Raw genomic sequence first — 25,391 nt, 5'->3', positions numbered from 1 at the left:
AATATACATAGTCCATGGTTTCTTCGCCGTCTTCACTCGTCGGGTCTTCTTGACAAGGCGTCAGCAACACAGTTCATTGACCCTCTGACCACCTTCACTTCGAAGTCAAAATCTTGCAGGTTTAAAGCCCACCTCATAAGTTTACCATTATGGGTTTTCATTGTCTTTAACCACTGCAGTGGTGAGTGGTCAGTGCACAGAACAAAATGTCTTCCCCAGATGTAAGGTTTGGCCTTCTGAATCGCATATACTATGGCCAGGCACTCCTTTTCCACGGTTGCCAAATGTCTCTCACCTTTCTGGAGTTTCCTACTCAGGTAGGACACTGGATGCTGGTCACCATTTTCATCCTCCTGGCAAAGAACTGCTCCTACCCCGCTGTTAGACGCATCGGTGTAGATGATGAACTCCTGGTCGAAGTCGGGAGCACGCAGCACTGGATAATGGACGAGCGCCTCCTTCAACCTCTGGAACGCCTCCTCACAGTCGCTGGTCCACGGGATGCGGTCATCAGTCTTCTTCCGCGTCAGATCGGTCAGCGGAGTCGCCATCTCGCTAAACCTCGGGATGAACTTTCTGTAGTAGCCCACCAACCCAAGAAATGATTTGACTTTTTTCTTGGTGTTGAGTCTGGGCCAATCACGAACGGCTTCTATCTTGGCCTCTAGGGGTTTGATCACTCCTCCCCCTACTATGTGACCCAAGTATTTTATTTCTGGGCTACCCAGCTGACACTTGTTTGCCTTTACTGTTAGCCCTGCTGCACTTAACCTCTGCAGCACTATCTCCAGGTGTTTCAGGTGATCTTCCCAGGTATTGCTGAAGATCCCTATATCGTCGATGTAGGCCACAGTAAAGTCACTGAGCCCTGCTAAGGTCTGGTCCATCAGCCTTTGGAATGTGGCTGGTGCATTTCTGAGACCAAAACTAAGGACTCTAAACTCATACAGACCGAAAGGGCTGCAAAATGCGGTCTTTTCCTGATCTATAAGGTAGTTCAGATCTGACATCTTGGAAATGACCCTGTATGGTCCTGCCCATTTGAGCTGCAGTTTGTTCTCTTTGCAGGGCCTAAGCCAAAGCACTTCCTCCCCTGGGTTAAAGTGCCTCTCCCTGGCTTTCTGGTCATACCAGGTTTTCTGTCTGACCTTCTGAGCTTGCAGGTTTTCTGCTGCTAGCTCTAGGTTTCTCTTCAGGTCATTCATTAAAGTGTCTATGTACGTCACAACATCTTGTGGGTCATCCTGGGTGATCTGCTCCCAATTTTGTTTGATTAAATCAAGTGGACCTTTTACTTTTCTCCCAACCAAAAGTTCAAACGGACTGAACCCGGTACTGGCTTGTGGCACTGATCGATAAGCAAACAAAAGGGATTGCAGCTTCTGGTCCCAATTGTTTGGATTCTCTGCCAAGTAAGCCCTAATCATGCGCATCAGAGTCCCATTGAACTTCTCCGTTAACCCATTACTTTCGGGGTGATAGGCAGTGGTTTCCTTGTGTTTAATTCCACAGATTTGCCATAACCGTTTCATGAGCTTTGATGTAAACGATGTGCCCAAATCTGTGATTATTTCTGAGGCAAATCCCATCCTGGACATATACCCCACCAAGGCATCTGCCACTGTGTTAGTTTCGATGTTAGTCAAGGGAATGGCTTCGGGGTACCTCGTGGCATGGTCCACAATGGTGAGAATGAACCGGTTCCCCCTCTTTGTGGCCTTGGGCAAAGGTCCACAATATCCACTCCTATACATTTGAACGGGGTGTCAATCACAGGCAAAGGGCACAACTTCGCTTTGGTCCTGTCACGGTTATTCCCCTGCCTCTGACACACATCACATTGTTTACAGAACTCCTTGATCTGCTTCCCTATTTCAGGCCAGTAAAAATTTTGTGTGATTCTCTGCTGTGTTTTGTTCACCCCTAAGTGCGCAGCAAACATGTCAGAGTGCCCCCTTTTTAAGATCATGGGGCGATACTTTTCAGGTACCACTAGCTGACTTCTGATCCCATCTCCCCCTTTTGAGATATTCATCAGGGTCTCTCTATATAAAATTCCCTTTTCCTCGCGAAATCTCGCTGGGGTTTCAGGTGTTAGCTGGGTGTCTGTCACCTTTTCAAAACACTTTCGGAGAGTGGCGTCTGCCTTTTGCTCTTGGCCAAATTTGCTGTCCGTGGTTAAGGTTTCTGCCACGGCTTCGGGACTACCCCCATCTGCTTCCACCTCGGGCTCGTCAGTACCCCCCTGAACTGTCCCCGTGGTAGCTTGTGAGCGTGTAATCACTAGCACCCGTTTCACATGTTCAGCCAGGTCATTTCCCACGAGCACGGCTGCTGGCAGAGTCGATGAAATCGCTAGACGCCAAACTCCCCTCCAGCCTTGAAAGCTCACAGGTACCTCAGCTACTGGCAGTGAGATCACCTGCCCCTCAATCCCTGCCACCTTCAGGCTCTCATTTGGGATTATATACTTCCTAGGAATGATGTCTGGATGGCACAGGGTCACCTGGGAACAAGTATCCCTTAGCCCCCTATACTGATGGTCAAGTATTCCTACGTCCACCCCTGCGGTCTCAAACAATTGCGAATCTGTCCTCACTAGTAAGCAGCGCTTGACCTCCACAAGAGGACCATTTTCCCCAGCCTGATCAGCAGATGTATCTGGTCCAGAGTGAGTAGCCATGGTAACAGGCTCCCTCAATGGCAAGGAGCTTTGCTCTGTCTGGACACAGAACACAGCTTTTGGCTTGGTTCCACTCAAATCATGAGGCAAATTTCCCTTTAGCTGCTTTAATTTCTCACATTCTGAGATTAGATGGCCCTTTCCTTGACAGAAATAACATTTTCTGCTGTACTTGGAGTCTTTCTCATCTTGTTTTGGTTTTCCCTCCAAAATCTGAGGTCTTGGTGGTTTCATGTCTGAGGGCTTCCCTTCAACATGGGCCCCTCCCCCTTGCTGGTTTTCCCCTGGTCCCTGAGAGTACCTGCTGTAGGTTTCTTTGGGCTTACCCACAGATTTCCCCTCAGCACCTAAGGGCTTCCTTATTTGGGAAATAAAATCTGCGATCTCTGCCGCTTCTGCCACCGATTTAGGTTTCCTCTCCCTCACATGGAACTTTAGTTCCCCATGCAGGACTGAATAAAATTGTTCCAGCGCTATCAGGTCTTTGAGCTGCTGGAAGGTCTCTGTCCCCTCCTGAGACAGCCATTTCTCTAGCAACCTCACCAGTTGAGCCCCCACTTGGGTAAAAGTCTGCTCTGGTTTTTTGTGAGTGACCTGAATCTTTGCCTCAGCTGTTCCGCATTTATCCCATGTCGGGCAAACACCAGTTTTTTAAACTCAGCGAAGTCCTTCAGCAGTTCCACTGGCATCTCTGCATAGACTTCTGCCAGGCTGCCACTGATCAAAGATCGCATAATGGTCATCTTCTCAGTTTCCCTTACTGAGAAGTCCACAAACGCTCTTTCCACAAGGGAAAAGAACACCTCAGGGCAATCTCCCTTGTGGTACACAGGGAATTTCTTCAGGTCAGTTTTAGACAGGCTGCCTTCCCCATTCCCTGTGTTCCCCTCATTATTATTGTTATTCCTATTTCCACTCATCATCTCCAGCTTCTTCAGCTCAAACGCCATTTTTTCTAACTCAAATTGTCTCTGTTTCTCTTCCTGTTCCATTTTAAACGCCATTCTTTCTCTCTCTAATCTTTCTTCTTTTTCCATTTTCTCTCTCTCTGTTTCAAATTTTCTCTGCTTCTCTCTTTCCCTTTCCTCCATTTCCCTCACCCTAAGCTCATGCTGTTGGGCTAGGAGCATTCTTCTGAGTTCTGAGGTCAGTTCTCCCGTGCTCTCATCCTGCACTGAGCCAAATTCCTCCTCAGAACCTTGTTCTCCCTGTGGTTCTCTCACTTCCCCCATTTCTGCCATCTGGCTTCGAGTCAAGGGCATAATCCCCCCCCAGAACAGGCTGCTTTCAAAAGTCAAGCCTCAAAATAAAACGACGACTTTTTTTTCCTTTTGCCTCAGAAACAGCCTTCTATAGACTGCTGCTGTTCCTTCAGCACCAACTTGCAACTGTTGCCAGGCAGAATCCACCCCCTCTGCTAGGCCTCTCAGCAGACAGGCTAGATCACTGTTACCTCACGCAGCTTTGCCTCAGCCCTTTCCCGCCAAAACAGGTTGCCTCAGAGCTCCCTAATCTAGTCCCCCCAATCCGAGTGTGCACGTTCTTCCACTAGCCTACCTCCCCGTGAGGTAAGCCTAGAAGATTACCTACGCGCCCTCAGATTGTCCCTGACTAGACCCCCCTTGCTCTGGGCACACTTGCCAAGGCTTTGCTGGACCACTGGACAACTGGACTAGTCGTATCCCACACACTGGACACCAATCAATGTGGCAACCCCAGACCTACTGGAGTATGCCACCCTATACTTATGCTGCCACCAACCATTCCCTGTAAGGAGTCACACAGACCAGGAATGGATTTTACTAAACAAAAGAACAAGGTTTATTGAAATAACAAACAGGGTACATAAAAGAATCAGGTAAATAGGATACTGGAACGTGGCATAGCCCAAACATACACATATAACAGAGTGGTTCCCACAGAACCCTTTAAGGTAACGCACAGACCCTGAACCTATCAGTTCTGGCTACCTAAATAGAAACCTGAACCTATCAGGCATGTACTAACTGACACACAGTTGTACTCAGTCTGACACACAGACTCCCACTCCTCCTTCTCCACATCAGCTCCAAATATATATATAGTACAGCTCCTCCCCCCTGATGTCCCACCTTCCACTCCCCATAGGATGGAACTTTCCCTCCAAACCCATGACAGACAGGTACCATCAGTGCTGTATGTGACAACAGGGAAGAGCGGCTGGACAGGCTTTGTCTGGGCATGACCCCCAGGATCAGCTTGTTGCCTTTGTGAGATAGTCGAGGTCTCCTCAGGCTGCAGTTCCCAGGAACGAACCCCACCACCACCACCACCCTGCTTGCCGCGGGCGGCACAGAAGGTGGGGAAGGCTGACTGGGCTTTTGGCCTCCCCTCTGCCAGGGGCGTGAAGGGGGGGGGCACAAGCACAGCCTGCCATGGTAGCTGGTTCCAGGAGGGACAGAAAGGGAAACAGGGGATGGAATTTCTCTCTGCGAGACTCCCGTGGGTCTTTCGGTTCCTAAGGAATCTGCTGGGAAGGAATGTCTGCTCCAGCGGGATCCCTCTTACACCCATCATCAATCAGCCCCTCCGTCTGCCTCCTCCAGCGGCTGCTTTGCGTGGAGTTCCGGCTAGTTCAATGGCTTGCTCTCCCGGGGTTCTCACTGCATGGAAGGGAATGGACAGCAGTCCCAGACATGTTTTGGAGCTCAGCTTCCAGAAAGGACAGCCAAATATTGGGAGGGCCCCCCCCCCACCACCACCACCACTTTATTCAAAGGAAGGGCCTCTCCTGGAGCTGCTCCGACCTGCCAGCCCTTCTCTGAGAGGCGATTCCTCGATGGGAGTCCAAGGTGGCACCTTTGGGCTTTGGGTGACCGTTCCCCCGCCCCGTCCTGATAGGTTCCCCTCGCTTGCTTGCTTGCTTGCTTCATGTGCCACCCTCCCCCCCCCAGGGAACCCACAATGGCTCACAACAATTAAAACTGCACAGCAAGTTAAAACACTGTACATAACCCTACATTTAAAAACAAACTGATCAAGATAACAAACATTAAAAAGAATATTTAAAAAGATCTAAATCTCAAAAATAAAGCATTCCTTCAATATCTGTGGCCTAAAAGCCTGCCTGAAGCACTGAAGGACCGGGGGGGGGCTTCCACTCCCCGCGCATGGTCGAGAGCCCCACTCAGGGTTCAGTCCAGGGTGCCCCCCCCCCCTTTGGTGGGTTCCACTGTCAGCTTCCCCGGCCACTAGATGGCCTGGGTAGGTGGAAAGGGTGGTTTCTTTCCCACGGATCTGGCCCAGGGGACGGGAGTTGGAGGCACCTGTTGCCACGACACCTTTCCTCCCTCAGAGGCCTTCCTTGTTTTGTTCTCCACCTTAAGACCACCCTCAACATTTTGGTCAGGGAGTGGGGATCATGTGTCCCCCGTACTCTGGAACGCTGGGGGGGGGGCTGGAATGGCCAGTCACAGGCCCCTTTGTGGGACGGGAGGCCCCTTTTGTGTGTGGGTGGGTGGGTGGTTTCCAGATCACGTGGCACAAGGCCCTGTTTGACACACCGAGTGGCATCGCTGCTGAAGTGCTCCTTCTTGTGGGCCGGATGCCCCTGAAGGGGCCCACCTCATCATCCACACCCACATCATCCCCCCCCAAGGCTACTTCTGCCACCCTTAGCCCCCTCCCCAAAATCAGGGCCACCAGCATCCACCAGCAAAATGCCTTTCAAGCAAGGCAGGGACAAGGTAGTGCCCTTCTCCCCTCTCCTTCCCCCCCATCACTGTGGGGCCCTCCAAAACACTTGCAGGCCTTTTCCCACCCAGTCCTTCTCTGGACACCTGGAAGCATTTCAGCCTGAAAGAGAAACTCCCCAAGCACAGTCCAGGGACAAGTCGCCGATGGACTGCCCCCGGCTGAGACAAGAAAAATGAAAAGGGAATCCCAAGGCCCCCCTGCTTAGGGGGATGAGGGTGGAGGCAGGAATGGGGGAGGGGAGGCCCATTGGGGTGGGGGTCTGAGTTCCTAATGTTTCAGAGATGCGGGGGTGGGGGTGGGGGGACCATCTAGGCTGGCAGCACCCGACCAAGGAAGGGACCCTGAGGGTGTTGAGTGCTGCTCCAGCGGCCACCCAGTCAAGGCTGCTGGGAGGAGGAAAGCAGAATCCATAAGGGGTTAGGGTTGCACCCACACGCGCGCACGCACAGACACAGACACAGACACAGACACAGACGCAGACACAGACACACACACACACACAGACACAGACACACACACACACACACACACACACACACACACACACACACACACACACACACACAGAGGGATACGAACCCCACATGACTGCCGTGCAACTTCAAACTGATTTCAACAAATCTGCTGCAGATTCCAATGGATTTCACGAATGTAACCACACTCTAGCAAAGCACAAAAACGTGAGGTGGCTTTCAAGCCCTTCCCCATCCCTTCCTCAGGGAAAGATGTTGCTAAGAGCAGGAGTAGGGAGGGAACAGCCCAGAAAGTGGTTGGAGGGAAGGGCTGGGCGTTAACATCCTCATCGCTTCTGCACGTTTTGTGAGAAGTTGTGGGAAGGACGAAACAGGGCCGATGAGCCACCAGTTCTCACCTGGACACCTGGGCGTCTCATTTTCCTGGTGTCGTCCCAACGCTTGGCTCTTGTACATGTTTGCCACATTCCCAAGACTGGGTTTTGCCCAGACTGTAGACCTGCCTTCTAGGGCCTCTTGTCTGCTGGCCTGAATCTAAGCCTTCCTTCCTTTTCAAAAGGAAGTCCCTGGCCCTGAGAGAAGCAGCGACAGAAGGCAAACGGGCTGCCGCTGTTTGAACCAGCCATTTGGTGTGAAGATACAGCCCTTTCCGTGGGATCAGACAAAGAGCGAAAGCGCCTCACCCGCCACCCTTTTAAGCTGGTACTCACAGCGATGTAAAGGGAAGACTGGTGGGCTGACGTTCCCATCAGTGGGCAGGCTTGGCCCTTGAATGCTGACGGGCAACCGCGGATGCTGCAGTCCGCAGAGCAGAAGTCCCCCCAGCCTTGACGTGGTGCACTTTCCTCCTGCATTTCCTCCTTTGGCCTTGGGGCTGGGCTCAGGGAATTCCAGAAAGATCGGCTCCTTTCTGGCTTGCACAGGGTTCTGGGAGCATTGTTAGGGATTTCGGTCGGTGCTGCTCTGAGGGAAAGAAAAGTGAGCTTTGGAGACATCTTGGCTCTCCAGGGTATCCGCCAAGCTCTCCTCCAGCACCACGTTTCAAATGAATCAATCGGCTTTTTTTTTCCTGCTGGCTTCTTCACGGTCCAGCTTTCTCATCTGTTCACTGACATACATTAGCGATTCTTTGTGGCTCAGCAAATGTGCACAGGAAATGGATTAGGAAGCAGAGACTGGCAAAGTTACTTCTTTGGGCCACAACTCCCAGAATCCCCCAGCCAGTGGTTTCTGAAATGAGCTCTGCTCTGTCTCTCATCCTCTGCTACTACACTGTGGCTCATAGTAATGGAGCAAAAGAGCCACGCACAGGAGATCGTTTTAGGAAGGAGACACCACCTCCGGTAAGGCCCTGCGCTTGTGTATACGCATGCCTGTGACTCTGTACCCATCTACGGGTATGCATCTGGAAGGGTTCTAGGACTAATTGCTAGTATTTATTACCTGTCTCTAACACATTAATCAATCAGCCAGAGATGGAGAGATCCAATAAATATTTGTTTATATTCAGCTGAAAATAGGCGCAAACTTCACATGCATAAGAAATGCGCCCCCCCCCCCGATACAAAATATACATTTTTATAAGGTATAACATGAAAGAAGGACCACGGAGGTTGGGAGGAGGCAGAGAAATGGGAGGGGTTCCGATCAGTGGCACACATTTCTGCATGTGGGCTGTAATTCAGTTCTCCTTGCCAGGTACTCTCCTTCCCAAGGACAGACTTCTCATTTAGAAATACCTTAATTGTAAATTGGAAGAAACTCTGATGGAGACCCCCTCCAACTCCCTTGTTCATTCTTGCCTGCCTAAGCAAAACATATAGCAAAGCAAGTTATAGAAAGCAAAATGGCTGCAGCTAGGGTAAGATATATTTTATATGTATTAACTGGACCCCTTCACTACCACCATGAATTTGACCAGACTCCGGGAGGCAGTGGAAGAGTCGGACACAACAAAGCAACAAGAAGATACTGTCAAATGTAGAAAAGAAATCTAAGTTAGGATGCTTTCCGGTTATAAGAATTTTTTTTCTGCCCGTATTTCTGAAGGAAGTGGCATTTTTTGCGTCTCCCGCCCCCCACTTTTCTCCACATTCTTCCTGCCACAAGGACTGCAGTGGGGCGCTTGGAACTGGTGGTGGCGGCGGGTCCCGGGGCCCCCATCCTCCCTGCCTGCCTGCCTGCTGCTCCTGCTGCAGGAGGAAAGGCAGGCCAATTCTCATCTCGGTTTTGAAACGGCGAACACTTTCCCCAAAGGGAAAGCGACCTGTCTCTGGAGAAATACAGACGTTTCACTTCAGGCAACAACCTTCTGGCCCGGCCAGGGCGGCAGGATGCAGGCTGCCTTTGCGGGGAGGGCTTCATCGGCTCCGCTTCTGCTTTCGGTCACACTGTCTTTTCCGCAGGAAGGACGAGAGTCCCTCACTAAGCTCCGCAAGTCATGCTCCTTTTCTTCCCACGACCAGCGGGGTCTGGTGTGTCTGGTCTGAGTGGGTGCTCCCGAAACTACGATGTCCCAGGAGGGGGTGACCTACGCCGACCTGCGGTTCGTGAGGAGCCCTCTGGAAAAGAAGAGCCCCCCGAGAGGTAGGGATCCGACCCGCGCCCGGCGCCTCCCACCAGCGCCCCCCTTCTCCCCCTGATCTCTGCCTCGTCCGCTCCTCCCGCAGAGCCCGGCGGCGGCGGCGAGGGCGACGGGGAGCTGACCTACGAGAACGTCGAGGGCCCCCAACTCCGCCGAGGAAAGGAGCGGTTGGAGGAGGAGGAGGCGGCGGCGGCGGCGAGGAGGAGCAGCAGCTCCGGGCGGGCGCCGAGTGAGTAACCTCGGGGAATGACCCTCCTCCGCCCCGGCGAGGGCCGCCTCTCCTCTTCCGTAGCCCTGCGGGATAACTCCGGGGTTTAGGCACCACCAACTTCTGTGCTGTGGCGCGCTCTCCCCCTCCGCCGCCCCCGCCGCCGCCCCCGCCGCCTGCCCCCGGGAAGAGGGAGAGAGAGGGGGAAGGGGGAGCCGCCCTTCCCCAGCTACCCCGGGAGGGGTGCTCGGCACGGCTGGCCGGGACAGCTTGGAATCCTAGGAGAATGAAGGGGCCTCGAAGGTCATTGAGCCCCACCCCCTCCCGTGCTCAGTGCAGGAGTCCGGATCAAGACTCGCCCGGCAGATGATGGTCCGATTGGCTCCTCGAGGCCTCCCGCGCCGGAGTGCTCGCCACCTTCCCCGGAGGTCAGGGGGTCCCCTGGTCGTCCAGCTTTTCTGCTTTCCCGCAGAGATTCTTTTTGCGGAGACGGAACTCCCACGGAAGAGATCCAATTCGCTCCCTTCTTCCTCCGGGCAGCTCCGTCCCGGCCCGAGACGCGCCCGTGAGCCCTGGTTCTCCCTTCTCCCCTTACAAAGCAACCCGGTGCGCGTTACGCGGCTGTTCCTGGGTAGCAAACGCTGGAATTGCACCTCGCCCGATAGTCGTCGTCGTCGTCGGCTGAGGTTAAGGAGGGCGACGACGACATGCCGGGTGGTGTCAAGTTGTGAGGGTGGGTGGGGGAGAGGCGGTACATCTCCTGCCCTGCCCCCCCCCCCATTCAGAGGGAAGAGATCTAGGGAGGGACGGCGGGGAAGCTGCAGAGGGAGGCAGGGAGGCCGCTTCCCACCCAAGGAGAGAAGAGGGATCGCCTTCTCCGTCCTCTTCTGTGCCCCCCCCCTTTGCAGGGCCAGAAGGGAGCAAAGCGCACGAGCCCCCGAGAAGGCGGCGGAGACCGGCGCCCACCTCCTCGCCCTGGCGCGGGGTCCTCTTGGCGGCGCCTTTCCCCTCCACAGCCAGGCGCCTGCCAGGCTCGAAGGCAGCCCGCGAGCCGCCCCGACTGACCTGGGAGTTTCCCTTGCAGAGCTGGGCCGTCGGAGCTGGTTCGCCGCTTCTGCCCTCCTTGGAACCTGCCTGCTCCTTCTGGGCACCACCGTAGGACTCGGGGTCCGATGTGAGTAACAGATGCTCTTCCCCAAACGTGTTCCCCCCGCCCCATCCTCTGTGGAAATCAAGGGTGGGCAATGGTTGGGCTGGATGTGGCTGGCATCGGGTTTGAGTCTTAGCCTGCGGGCACCACCGATGCTCAGGGCAAGGTATGGCACACCTGCATCTCCCTGGGATTTCTGCCTTGCAGCGGGAAGCTGTGGGACATTTTTTCTCCAGCAAAAAAAATCCGTCAAAGCCCTTGTGCCAAAGCAATCAAACTGGCTAAGGATGCCCACCTTGACCTCCTAATGTCCAGTCAGAAGAGAAAGGACGAGTTGATCTGTAGGATGTCCTGCACTGAGATAAATAGATGGCTTTTGTCTTCCCACAATGTTGATGATGATGCTTGGGGACCGCACCTGCCATCTAGTTCAGCCTTGTCCCTGCCGGTGCTCAGCTGGGCTTAACCCGCTGGGCCACTCTGCCCTGTGTCTTGTCCATGGTCTCTGCCAGCCCTTCCCCCAAGCTCCTTGTGGTGCTCAGTGCTCCTAAGGATGATCCCGGCTCCCCTCACACAACCCATTGCTCCTCTCCACAGACTGGCAGGTGTCGCAGCAGCTCCAGCAGGCCTCCCAAGACCACACAGCGGAGAGTGTCGTCCTGGCGGAGAGAATCGGCACCAAGGAGCGCCAGCTGCAGGAGGCCAAGGCACAGCTCAGATCCACCAGGGAAGCCCTTCAAGATTGGGAAGCAGCTGGAAGCAGAATGCAGGAGCAGCTGCAGAAAAGAGAAGAGGAGCTGAGCCGGGCAAGAGACAACCTGGATCTCCTGATGAAGGAAAAACGGCAGGAGCAGCAGAAGAGGGAGGAAAGTGAACAGGAGCTGAACGAAATGAGGCGTCAGTTGCAGGAGGCCCAGTCCCGCCCACAACCCTGTACGTTCACGAGGCTGGCGGGGTTGGCATGCTCTCTTCTGCTGGAGATGCGGGTAGCAACCTCTTGCCCATTTAATGCACCAGCCTTAGGCTCCTTGACAAGTTAAATCCCTTGCAGGAGAGCAATGGCTGGCTTTTATGTTACCCCAATGGGTTTCCTCAGGCAGCACTGCTCTCTTGGATGGAACCATCTTTGAGCCACAATTTTTTCCACACTTACCATCTTCCCAGATAAGCATGCACAGAAACCTTCATCCATCCATCCATCCATTCATCCATTCATCCATTCATCCATTCATCCTTTATTTATTTATTTATTTATTTATTTATTTATTTATTTATTTATTTATTTATTTATTTATTTATTTATTTATAGTCTCCCTTAAAAAGGGCTCAACATGGCTTACAACACTGAAAGACAATGTTTTAAGATAAAAACAATGACTATATAAAACTGACGTACATTATTAAAAGGCAATATTTAAAGCCAAAAACACTTAAGTATAGAAATATTTAAGAGGAACAAACAAATATCACTATGCTAAATGGGCAAGGCAAGCAATTCTAAAACACAGTCAAAGCAGTGATGCATAATACAATCCATCTAAAAGATCGTGTTTAGGCAGCCAGGCACTGAGGAAAGCTTGCCTGAAGAGAAAAGGCTTCGTCTGCTTGCAGAAGGATAGTGGAGGTGGAAATGAGCTTCCCTTTGGGAAAAGCAGAATTGTTCCGGAGAGAACCAGCTCTGCAGGTTTTTCCTCCCTCAGGAAGTGTGGTAATAAAAATAAGGACGGTGAAAAAAGGGGGGGGGAGGGACTGCAAAACCATAGGCTTTTCATGCACCTTCCAGTGTTATCTGCATGTGTGTGTGCGCACGCACGCACACGCACGTGCACACACACACACACACACACACACACACACACACACGCATCAGATCTAGGAATCAGGAAAATGGTGTCGGAGGAAAGGCCCTGCCTGGTTCTACTCTCCCCCCACCCCCTTGGGCTGAGGGAATGTCTCCCAGCAGGAGAGTTTGGAGACCCGCCATCATCCAAAGAGCATCCCCAGGCAAAGAGTGCTTGCCTGCCACAAGGCAACCAGTGACCTTCCCCGGGAGAAAGAGGCCTCCCTCCTGCAGTCCTGGAAGCAACAGGGGGTCTTCTGAAAGACTGGGGGCAGCCCTCAGGCTTCCGCCCTCTGCCCATGGTCTCCCCCACATTGACAGGGATGCCCTTAGTCTGCCATGGCCTGACCCAGACTGAAGGCTGCAGTTCTGTCTTTCATGACCTTCTCTCTCTCTCCTTTCCTCCCTCCCTCCCTCCCTCCCTCCCTCTCCCTCCCCTCCCCAGACTGCTGTCCCCTGGATTGGACATTATTTGGGTGCAAATGCCTGTGGGTCTCATCAGAGCAGAAAACCTGGAGAGAGAGCAAGGAAGACTGTGAAAAGAAGGAATCACAGCTGCTGATTCTGAAATATCCCTTCAATACTGAGAGACTCCTGGAGATTTTGGTGAGATGGGACGGGGGGGGGAGGGAGGGGAGGCAGAAGAGCTAAGGGCTCATCAGCCTTGTGGGAGACAAGTGCACCTCTCTTTCCTCCAGCAGAGAAAGCACAAGGGAAGCACCAATCCCAAGGGTTTGTATTATCACAGCCCAGAGGGATGCAGGCGATCATTCCAGGTCTCTGCGTCATCTCAAGGCAGACCCTCCTATGCTGGTTGTCTCTGTGCCACCCGCTGTCCTGGGGCTACATTCCGGGCTCAGTGGCTTCCTGTATAGAAACAGGGCTGGCAGCCAGCAGGAGCCCATACAGGCCAACCAAGCTGTGTGAGTCTGAGTGTGAATGTGTGTGTGTATGTGTGTGTGTGTGTTGGAGGGGGGGAGGGAAGACACAATTCCCTAGCCTTCACATGCCTTGCCAGCCACAGTGAAGGAAGAGCAGCCTCCATTGCCATTTCCAAAGAAGTAGCCCTCTTGGTCTGTCTCAGCATGTGGTCAAAAGAAAAGGTAAAAGGAAAAGGGGTGGGTGGGGAGGAAGCAGAGCAAAAGGCAAAAATATGGTGGCACCATATTATTTCAGGGTGAGCTGAGTAGTTATGGATCAAATGTCACTTCTCCAGACAGAAGAATTGCACTTATGTTTTCCCTAAATAATTAGTCCTACGCCACAGTGACAGTCATGCTCAGGTGATGATGCAGAAAACAGACAAAGTGACAAGCGGATCCTGAACCCAGGACAGCAGCTGTCGGACTGCTAATTGCTCTGTTTAGCAGGTCCTGGTGAAAGCAAAGAGCTTGGCCGTCACAGGAGAGCCGGGAGGTGATTCAGGGACTGAGATTGGAGTCTCTCAGGAAAGATACCCATAAGATATTTGACAAAGCTGGGATGTTAATCTCTGTCATTTGCTGAGAAGCCTTGATCCCTCCTGAGGTCATAAAAACGCACTGGAAGTTGTTTGTTTTCTGCAATAGTCACCTTGAGATCTACTGCAGAGTGTGGGGGGGGGAGGGAGGCTGAAGTGTTCTGAAAGATATTTCTCAGGCGCTGCCACCCTTCCTGATAATACCAGATTGGTGCTCAGTTTACTCTGCAAGATCGCTTTGACCCCTGCTTTCTCCTTTCGTGCTAAGCCCCGCAGGGCTTAGCAAAAGGAGGGGGGAAAGGATCAAAGCAATCCCGCAACTGCACAATCATTTTGATCCCTTTCCCCCTTATACAGCTACGGGATTGCTTTGATTCTTTCCCCCTTCCTTTTGTTAAGCCCCATGGGATTTAGCAAGCAGAAGGGAAAGCAGGGATCAAAGCAAACCTGCAGCGCTTTGATACCTGCTTTCCTTTTGCTAAGGATTAGCAAGTGGAGAGGAAAGCAGGAATCAAAGCCCTGCAGGGACAATTTGATCCTTGCTTTCCCCTCCACTTTTTTGTATTCTCCCCAGCTTACTTCTGTGTATAAGACAACCCTCAATTTTACACAGAAAAATGCGGTATTTCTTTTTTAATTGGTGCTAACTGATGCCACCCTTTCAAACAATCACTGATGCATTAGCAACAGTTTTGAAAAAAAGAAAACTTCCTCTCCCTTCTCCTCCTCTAGGGACTGGGGAGGAAGCTTTTCCCTTTCTCAAGTTTGTTCAGTGGCATAAGCAAAAGGACAGGTTCAGCCATGTGCCTTGATTTGATTCCCGCAGTCTCAACCACTGGAAGCAAATCAAAACAGAGCTATCCAACCCAGACCAAAATAACAGTAACCCTGACAGGGACCCAGAAAGGTACAGCTAGGCATCAATCAGGGACGAGCTGGTTCGCAATGGTATATGCATTGTACGGTCACCAAGAAATGGAGTGAACAAGCCCATCCCCGACTTGGACCAAACCACAGGATAAACACCCACTGAGTGCCTTCTGACCTGAGAGTCTCATCTTCCAGTACTATCTCTTATTTCATTTTAGACTGGTTCATCATGATGGGGCTTTCACGATACAAAACATTCAGAAATGATTTGCCCTTGCATTCTACTGTGCAATACTAACAAGAGTCAGCTTAAATGGCATTGCTGTTGTCTGTGAAAGATCCTCAGCGAGTGTCACTTCCTACTACACTTGCTGCCCAGTAGGTCCCGTCCAGGAGTTTCTCCACCACCACTCCATCACCACTGGAACTATCTCTTCTTTTCTGCTGATGCAGCTGTTTTACTCCTGAGGCGAGTGGATAAATCTTGGCTTGGGTTCTCTGTCGTGACCATTTCATCTCGCATGGTTTAGCTTCTTGGACAGTATTTCTCTCAGATTCCCTGACACTTCCAACCCCCTCACCACATAAAGGGGGACATTCAAGAGTTCGTACTACTGCTAGTTTCTTTGTTCTTTAATTGATTTCACACACTCTATCTCTTTCAATCTCTCTTTCTCTTTCCTTTTCATCCCCCCTCTGCCCCCACTTGATTTTGCCAATAGCTTAAAAGGGTTAAGAGGGTTCACCTCCCAGCCGTGCCCTGAAGGGACCCCGTTGGTGCACTTCCTGGTGGGACCTTTCCTGCCTTTTCTCAAAGCGACAGGAAGGACCATCTCCATGGTGGGCCATGGAGCTTCGAGGAGGTGTGCATTCCCCTTATATCTGATTATCAAAAACAGGGAAGCAGTGGGGGCATCATGTAAAATCAACTGGGAAAGTCCTGCCATTTCAGTTCGGACCTAAGGTTAGGCTTCTGTCTTCCGAGATGGACACGAAGAGAGGGCTGGTAAGAAAGGCAACCCACAGCCCTCAGGAGCAGAGCTCACACCAACACCCCCAGGGGCGCCCCTTGTCCTGCTCCCTGAGCCTGTGAGCCATCTTCCTTGGGTCTTCCCACCATAGGGAGGTGCGAAGGGCTAGGGTTTTGTTCTGCTCTGCAAATGCATATGCCATTTATCTGAATAATAATCATGCCCGGAGGAAGCAGAGCCCCCCTGGAAAGACAACCCTCACAGCTCGCTCCTTTCCAGAGCAGGAGGAACCTGAGTCGTGGGGCTGGGGATCAAGACCCAGGGCAGCCGAGGAAGTATTTATTCAGTTTGTTCTCCTTTTTTTGCTCTTAGCCTTCTGTAGAACGGACCCACCACTTCTGGATTGGACTTCAAAAAAGAGAGTATGATTGGTTTTGGGTTGATCACGTGTGGGCTAGCTGGTAAGTGGAGGTGAGGCGGTCCCTTTTCTGCTCCCCAGTCACATCCTTTTGGGTTCGGTCAAGCCCAGGAATCGCCCCTGCCTCCCGACTCCCAAAAGCCCCCACTAGAGCCTATGACCTCCTGCTGCCGCCACTGCCGTTGACTGGCACAGGGTTCTGCCTTCATCCTTCCGCCTCATGTGCCCAGGTGGCAACCTGCCGTGCTCTCGGGAAAGGGCCTCAGGCGGGCGGGCTCACATTTGTGTCGGTTCCCAGCACGGCTCCAGCCAGCCAGCCACGTGCTGTGGGGCCCTCGGGCCTTCCACCAGCAGGCTTGCCCTGCCGTGAGTACTGGGCAATCCAGTGAAAGGGAGGCCCTTTGCCAGAGCGTAACTGGCCAGCCCCTAGCAGGGTCAAGCTGAGGGAGAAACATGAGGGAGGTGGACCAAATCCGGCACAGGATGGAGGGAGCGGGAAGGCAGGGAGACATTGGAACCCATTGGAGCTGTCGTATGAAGCTGAGGAGACTCATCATAGGGAATCTAAGGAGATTTGTTATTCTGGAATGTACATGACTGAATGATGTAGCAGCTCATTCAAAAGGAGCAAGATGGACAGAAAGAGAAGAGTATGATAGCCGCCTAGAGTGGTCGAAATGACTAGATAGGAGGGATATAAATACAATAAATAAATAAAATAAAATAAATAAAGAGGAGGAACATTTTATGGGAAGAGGGTGTCCACATGCAGGGAGATCTGTGGCATAGAGCACAAAAGGCTGGTGGAGAGCACCAGAGTGAAAAATCAAAGTAGAGCGGATCAGCAGGGCCCTCAAGCCAGGAAAAGGCCCTCCCCAAAAAGCAGAGGCAGGCTTTTGGTTTGGGGCAAGGCCAGGAGGGGAGCTGCCCGCCTCACCTCCTGAGAGGCCAGGATGCTCCTTAGCCTCTTCCGGCCAAGATGTGTGAGTCTGTATGTCAGCTGTTGCTTTCTCTTCCACAAAGTCACGACTCCTCTTGTTGTTCTCCTGTGTGGCCTCCTCTCTAGTGACTGGGCAACCCTGTGGCTTTGTGGCCTTCTGTTATCAACAGTCTTCCTGGGCTCTTGTAAAGTGAAGCCTTTATGGAGTCAATCCATCTTGTACAGTATATGGTCTTCCTCTTTTCCTGTGGCCTCCACTTTTCCCTACCCTTATTGTCTTTTTCTAGTGAGTCTTGCCTTCTCATGAGGTGCCCAAAGCACAACAGTCGGCATCAGCTTTGTCCTCTTTAATTTGAGAGAGACAACTACCCTTAATGGAAGACATGTCTGTGCTGTACACTAGATCATATTCAAATCCTCTTTTCTTTCTTTCTTACTTTTCCTTTCCTTTCCTTTCTCCCCTACATTCAACACCACTTTTTACAGCTTCTTTTCATACTTCTGCCTTGCCAGGACCGAGACGCCTAAGCAATGCATGACTGGCCGTGATGGTAATTGTGCACGAATGAGCCGAGGGACTTGGGAGGGGTGTCATTGTTCTACACGTCACCGATACATCTGTGAGAAGGCAGCTGGGGCTGCACAAGCAGACCACACTTTCCCTTGGTGTTGAACCCAAAGATCAGAAGGTCCCAGTGAGTACCGAAGGCTTCAAGAGGGAGGGAAAACCTTTTGGGAAGGGCCTGAGGGGGGGGGGAGATGCAAGGAGAGTTGAGCACGGAGGAAAAGGAGACGGTGGACGTGAGCTTACCTCCGATGAGCTTACCCCCTTTGCCTCTCTTTTGCCTTGCAGCTTCCCTCTGGCCCAGCCTCCCGCTTCCCCCCTGGGGCCACCCGGTCCAGAGGCTCCCAGGGCTACCTGCTTCTTCCCACTGCTACGACCAGCCCCGCTGGGGGAGCCGCCATCCTGAGCCCCTCCCGCGAAAGGCCACTCCTGCCTTCCCCCACCAGCCCCCCTGAGCTCTCCCAGCAGGAAGGGCTGCCAGAGAGAAGTGACGGGGCAGCAACAGCACGGGCTCCCTGTTTGTTTCTGGGCCACGTTCAAGCTGCCCGTGTTGACCTCTGAAGCGCTTAACAGGCCAGCATCGTGCTACTTGTCTGAGCATCTCTCCTTCAAGAAGAATCCCTTGCAACCAGCCAGGAAGTGATGGTTCTCCCCCCCCCCCTCCAAGGGAGGCCTGGAAAAAATGTCTGCTCAAAACTGGGCCTTCTCTGTGGAGGCGGCATCACAAGGGAACTCTCTCTGAGGCCACGGGTCCCTTCCCTCCGTGGCTTTAAGAAACAAGTCGAAACATGGCTCTTTACGCAGGGCTTTAATTAGCCTTAACCTGGATTATAAAATATGTATACTTTGTATCAGGGTGCTTATTCCCTGAAAGTTTGGTGGGCAAAGTTGCATCTGTTTGCTTGCTTTCAGCTGAAAATAAACAAACGTATAGTGTGCATGTGTGTTTCCTTTTTTCGGTAATAGTTGTTTTACATTTAGAGATTTAGTACCTTATGAGAGATTTTTTATTTGTATATTTTTGCTACTTTGTTATATGCTTATATTATAATGTTATGGTTCTGTTAGCTGCCCATAGTAGTGACCTGGCCACTAGATGGGCAGGATAAAAATAAAATAAAATACAGATATAAGGAGCTTCAATGTATTCATTTTTATTTTATTTTTTATTTTATTTTTTTTATTTTTGTTTCTAGAGAGATTTCCTGCTGGATTTCATCAACTACAACCCACTTGTTTCTCTTTCTGGCAGCCCACAGTACTCACAAGCTCTCCTCCAGCACCATATTTTGAACAAATCATAGTTTTTTAGCTCTCTTCACTGTCCAGCTTTCACATCCGCACATACTAAATGGCAACAGCATTGAAAGAGATGACCGTGGCCCTGGTCATTTAGAGACACATCCTTACACTTAAGGATCTCGTCTAGTTCCTTCATTGCTGCCCTTTTAAGTCTGCGTCTTATCCTTGTTCCTTGACAAGAGATTCCATTGGGATGGATGGTTGAACCAAGGTCTACAAAAAGGTCTCTATTTCAATTTCTTCATTGTTAGCATTAAAGCTGTGTTGTTCTTCTGTAGTCAGGATTCTGGTCTTTTTCATGTTCACCTGCAGGCCTGCTTCGGCACTTCCTTCTTTCACGTTCCCTAACAGCCGTTTCAGGTCACTGTTGCTTTCTGCCAGTGAGATGATGTCATCTGCATATCTTAAATTGCCAAGGGACAGGAAACCAGATTTAGGCTGAAGATCAGGAAAAACCTCTTAACTGTTAGAGCAGTATGACAATGGAACCCCTGACCTCGAGAGGTGTTGAGCGCTAAAGCGCTGGAGGCAGTCAAGAGAAGATTGGTCCACCCTCTGTCATCCTACCTTGAGCAAGGGGATGGACTTGATGGCCTTAGAGGCCCCTTCCAACTTCATGATTCTATGACTGAATGACATTTCTAAGATCTTTCTTTTAATATTTTTAGCTCATATATATCCTTTTTCTATTTTATCTATTACATTACAGCCCCTGAAGAAGGCTGAAAATATATTAGCCGAATCGTATTGGGCTTTTATCTTTGAATAAAATAATGATACCCATTTTAACATCCTGGGACTATTGTCTCTCCTTGCTAGACAGGAATCCAAACCAAAGCAGATCTGCCACGTGGTGGTCTAAATTTCTCTTGAATGCCTCCAGTGTTGGAGTCCTCACCACCTCCCACGATCATGGGTTCCATTGTCGTACTGCTCTAACAGTTAAGAAGTTTTTTTCTTGATATTCAGCCTAAATCTGGCTTCCTGTACCGTGAGCCTATTATGCGTCCTGCACCCAGGAAGGGAAGAAGAGAGAAGAACCTCTCTCTTCAGGCAAGCTTTCCCTGAGTGACAGGCAGCCTGGGTGGCGTTTTTAAAAGGATTGCTGCACTTCACTGCTTTGAATGTGTTTTGGGTATTGCTTTTCTTTTTTAATATATTCATTCGACCCTTTTTAGTAATTGTATACTCGCTATTGTTAGACTTAAATATTGTCTTTTAGTAATGTAAGCTACCATGGGCCCTTTTTAAGGAGAAAGGTAGGGTAAAAATTGCTTAAAATAAATAAGATAAATAAATAAATAAATATGAGATGGATTGACTGCATAAAATAAGCCACAGCTTAACAGGGCTGTTAATAACAAGACATTTTGGAGGTCCCTGATTTATAAGGTCAGAAGCAACTTGTTGGTGCATAACCACAATTGCCGTGAACACCAGGGAAATTTCAGCTGCCTCTCCGAGGCCTGCCCAGGATGGAAGAGAAGGCAAGATGTCCGAGGAGGGGCTCCATCTTCCAGCAGCTTTCCGTGGAAGGAGTTGGTTTTTAAGATGGCCAGGTTCTACCTTGTTTTGGGTTTCAACGGCCAATGCCAGCACTTTTAAACTGTGCCTGGAAAGAGGGAGGTGACCAAGACAGAATAGGAATGCTTGTCATTGCCTGGCCTGGTCTCTGGGAGGATGTGTTTGAGACCAGCTACAGCTTACGAGCAGTCTTTAAAGGGACTCCCACACAGGAAGCATGGGTGCATGTGTCTGGGGCACAAGGGACCACGGACCCTCCCGGTCCTGGAAAAGTCTGGAGCTGGTAGAGGAGTGGGTGGAAAGCCCTCCCAGTCATCGCAACCACCTGGACAGGCTGGGGAAGTACTGACGGCAGAGCAAGGAGAGCAAGCCTATCCAGCTCTACATCCACTTCTGAGCAGCAGCCCCCCCCCCGGTTCCATAGCAATGTTTGGGCAAAGGACGAGTGAGCAGAAGCAGCCTAGCTTTAGCCATTGGGCAACACAGCCCTGGAAAGAGGAGCGGCTGCTCTTAACAAGCTGCAGAGGCAAGCTGCTCAGCCAGTTTAGCCCAGGGAAAGTCCCCGAGAGGGAAAGGAGAGCTTTCACTTCTCGGTGCCAAGTGCCTGCCTGGGTGGGGCAGGGGGCTTGGCTTCGCGCTTTGCTGGGCCCATCTGCTCAGGGGCAAGTGGCCGGTGGCCATCGCTGCTTGGCCAGTTTCATCTTGGCTGTGGAGAGCGCACAGGGCCCTGGTAGGGAAAGCGTGGCCTCCTCTCACGAAGCTCCAGGGGTGCCTCAGTGGCTCTGCAGGTTCTCCCGACTGTGGGATCCCTCAAGGTGCTGAGCTGGCCTTTTGCAGAGAAAGAACTACTGTACGAGGAAGGTGCCCAGGCAGGGCCGAGCCCCCACTTGCCCAGCAGCCTTCCAGAGACCAGATGGCTGCAAGAGGGGCAGTGGGCCTAGGAGGAACCCAGGCTCCAGTCAAGAAGGCGCCCCCCCTCCCAGGAGATCAGAGGGTGCAGGAGGTGGGGGGGCTGTCTAGTGTTCACTCAGTGGACCCTGCCAGACAAGGATGCGGGAGAGGAAGGACTTTCTGGCTAGGAACCAGGTGGGTCTTTTCAGCCCGGTCTTTTCAATCATCCTCTTCCTGAAGCAGACACCACCGCTTTTAAGTTGGGGGAGGGACATTTGGCTCACAGAAGGTGGCCGTCTTCAGGGTGCCCCTCCCTGGGTGCCTTGAGGTCACCTGGGATCCCGAGGGGACCCGTGTGCTCCTCTTCCTCCCTTGAGGCCAGCAGGGGCCCTTCCTTGTCTTCTCCACCTTCTCCAAGGAGGCCAGGAGCGCAGGAAGGAGCAGGGGTGGGGGTGGGAGTGGGGGTGGGGGTGGGGGTGCTGGCCCACGGGTTGCCTGGCTTGGTCTCAAAGGTGATGTGGATCAAACCGAACAACCAGGCCAGCCTCGGCTGCTAGCCAGCCTTCCTCCTCCTCGGGGCCTGCAGAAAGTGACGGCCCTCAGAGAGCTCTCTGCCAGATCAGATCCCTCCGTGGAAACACCCTGGAGTCCCTTCGTTCCAAGTCAGACAGGCTGATAAGAAAGGAGAGCTAAGGTGCAGCAGGCAGGGCATCACACAGGGAGAGACAGGAAGAGGAAGCCAAGGGGCAGTTCTGCTTTGCAGCCGCAAGGCCGGCAGACGGACGTCCCAGAAAGTTCCTATTTAGTGTTCACTTCTCTGGCATGGCTCCATTGTTTTGTATGTCTCAGAGGAATGCCTCCCATTCATATGAGATGAACAAAGAGTGCTTACAACGATCTGAACAGGTAGGCCAGTTCTAGTATTGGGCCAGGGCTTGTACCGTCACCTCCTGATTGATGCATACTTTTTCTTCCATCTCACCCAAGGGTGTGTTGCAGGTGACCGGGTGCAATACAGCTGGGGGGGCGGGGGCTTCCTGCTTCCCTGCCTCACTTAGATGGAATTGGGATTTCTATCATCCTTCCTCCCACAAGGCATGTCTCCAGTAAACGGAGCTCCCTTTTCGTCCTAGAAGAAAAAGGCTGGCCAGAATTTCTTTCCAAAGGGTGAAGCGAGCTTTGATGGCCCTTCCGGCAGGCTGGTCTTTCGGGCTAAACCCACAAGGCAACTCGGCGGCTGCTTGGGCTCCCTCCTGGGTTGAAGCCTTGCCCTCCGGCCATCCACGGGCAATGCCAGAGCTCTCCTCCCCTGCTGCTGTGGGAAGCCCAGCCTTGCGTTTTTGATCAATTTTTCCTTCTTTGCCTCCAGGCCACGTTCCACACTGTCCCCAAGCAGCCTTGCTTGTCCATGGGCACCATCGAGAAAACCCCGTTGTCCTTGGCTAGTTGTGGTCACCCTCAGCCCATCTCTCGCCTTCTCAGCTGCCCTCCCTGGAGTCCTGCCTCACTCACCTCCCTCTACCCTGAACATTTCCACCAGATAAGACTCAGGGTTGCTCAGCCTTCCTGCTTCCAGAGGAGCCCTTCCTCCTTCTCTTCAGAGCTCCTCAGGGCCCCTCCCACAAGTCTTTCTCCCAGGACACACGGGGGGGGGGCTGAAGCCAACCCCCCACACAGGGGTGTCCATCAAACACCCCCACACACACACATGTGTTTCTCTTGCAGTATGGAACCAGCCCTCCAGGCCCTGCTGGGCACCTGCCACTTTCTCAGACCCGAGATCCCCGTGAGCAACCACTTCTGCCCCTTACCACTCATTCCTTGGGAGGGAAATGATCCATGGGGATGGGGATGGGGGGGGTCATCATCATCTCTCTCTCTCTCTCTCTCTCTCTCTCTCTCTCTCTCTCTCTCTCTCTCTCTGTAAATATCCGTTAGGTGTTGGGTGCTGTTAATTTTGATATAGAACCTGACCTGCTCCTGGAGCTCAAGGCTCAGGCATTAGCCTTCCTTAATGCAAATCTGAGGAGCTTCTCGAAACTGGGCTGAGCCCACTGGGCGCTGCTCTCCTCTTTGAAGAAGCAGGGCGGCGGGTGAGGAGACTGGCTCGTCTTGCGTCTCTTTCTGTTTGTGAATCCTGCGCAATCGTTCTTTGCTTGAACGGGGATGGCACAAATAAACAGCTGAGAAACTCAGGGTGAGCGTTCATGGGCCCCCAAGGCTTCCATTTTCTCATGGTGGACCGGCCTCTTCTCTGTCGACTGGCTGGTCTCCCGCAGCTCCGACGAGCTTAGCTTCTCCAAACCCCACACCAGAGAGCGAGGCCCTGGCACAGAGCATCGTCTCCAAGGAAGGGACCCAGGCAGGATCACACCCAGGGTCAGCAGCACCAGGCCTAGACAGCGGGACGACATCATGCTGGCCCCTTTATACTGCTTCATACCGAGAGAGAGAGAGAGAGAGAGAGAGGGAGAGGGAGAGGGAGAGGGAGAGGGAGAGGGAGAGGGAGAGGTTCTAGACTCATGGCTTCCCGGACCAGTGGCCTCCTCCTGGCGGCGCAGCCAGTTTGGGATCACCCTATCTAACGCCCAACTCCCGCCTTGATCCTTTTGGAAGCCTCGCTTCTTCCTCGGGTCCTTCAATAACCTGCCTCTGCATCTCGCAGGCTCGCTGTCTGTCTGTCTGTCTCCACGGCACTTGAGCCACGGGCCGGCGGCGGGGGCGGGGGTTTCCCTTTTCTGTGCCCAGCAGACCAGACACTTTCTGCGGGCTTTCCGGGACCGAGGCTCGGGGGAGGCACTTCTGCTTTCCATCGCCGGCTCAATCGGAGGCTTCTGGGCGGGACGTGCTGCACCTGGTGAACCTCCGCCCGGCGGGCGCCTTCTCCTCTTTCGCCTGCTGGTCCTGAGCGGGTCCTCCCAGGGCCAGGATGTCCCAGGAGGGGGTGACCTACGCCGACCTGCGGTTCGTGAGGAGCCCTCCGGAGAAGAGCAGCCCCCCGAGAGGTAGGGATCCGTGCCTCCCCTCGCCCCGCGCCCCCCTCTTCTCCCCCTGATCTCTGCCTCGCCCGCTCTTCCCGCAGAGCCCGGGGGCGGCGGCGGCGGCGAGGGCGACGGGGAGCTGACCTACGAGAACGTCGAGGGCCCCCAACTCCGCCGAGGAGAGAAGCGGTTGGAGGCGGCGGCGAGGAGGAGCAGCAGCTCCGGGCGGGCGCCGAGTGAGTAACCTCGGGGGATGACCCTCCTCCGCCCCGGCGAGGGCCGCCTCTCCTCTTCGTAGCCCTGCGGGGCAACTCCGGGCTTTGGAGGAAAAGGTCTGGAGGTCGGTTCCCCAGGAGGGCAGCGCCGGTAAGTTCCCGCGGTCCTCTGTCCTCAGGAAGCCACTGTGACTTCCAGTCACCCGACACGGAGGTTTCTGCAAGATGTGCGGCGAAAACAAAACCACAATTTTAAGAAATAAGACATCTCAAAAACGAAGTGCGACATTTTAATGGCAGCTTTTCCTGGACCCCGCCGCTTCCTGCCTCATTCTTATGTCTGACCAAGTGGACTGATCCAGGAAAGCTCACATTAAAATATAGCACTTCGTTTTTGAGATGTCACAATGTTTGCCTCTTCTTCATATTTTAATTTTTCTTCCGTTTTGTTTTGTTACGAGATGCTCACCCAGACTAACAGGGATGCCTCTTCTGAGAAACTGATTTCGTTCAGGCCTTCAAGGACTCTTCTATAATTGAGGCCCGACTGTGAGTTCCCAGGGCTGAGTGGGGGTTTGAACC

At 52.5% G+C, this 25,391-nt stretch overlaps 1 protein-coding gene across 1 annotated transcript in view; it reads left to right on the top strand.

Moving 5' to 3' along the window:
- Window positions 1–25,391, top strand: part of LOC110082844 (uncharacterized) — a 52,811-nt gene that overhangs the window by 19,268 nt on the left and 8,152 nt on the right. The window contains exons 3-9 of the mRNA XM_078384100.1: window positions 10,768–10,857; window positions 11,431–11,766; window positions 13,119–13,279; window positions 16,346–16,434; window positions 17,845–18,001; window positions 18,185–18,383; window positions 24,696–24,830. Of these exons, the coding sequence (XP_078240226.1) occupies window positions 10,768–10,857; window positions 11,431–11,766; window positions 13,119–13,279; window positions 16,346–16,434; window positions 17,845–18,001; window positions 18,185–18,383; window positions 24,696–24,830 (1,167 nt within the window). The remainder of the gene's footprint in view (window positions 1–10,767; window positions 10,858–11,430; window positions 11,767–13,118; window positions 13,280–16,345; window positions 16,435–17,844; window positions 18,002–18,184; window positions 18,384–24,695; window positions 24,831–25,391) is intronic.

The sequence above is a fragment of the Pogona vitticeps genome, chromosome 2, assembly GCF_051106095.1.
Source record: "Pogona vitticeps strain Pit_001003342236 chromosome 2, PviZW2.1, whole genome shotgun sequence".
NCBI classification, from domain to species: domain Eukaryota; kingdom Metazoa; phylum Chordata; class Lepidosauria; order Squamata; family Agamidae; genus Pogona; species Pogona vitticeps.
This window is presented reverse-complemented; position numbering and strand designations above follow the sequence as displayed.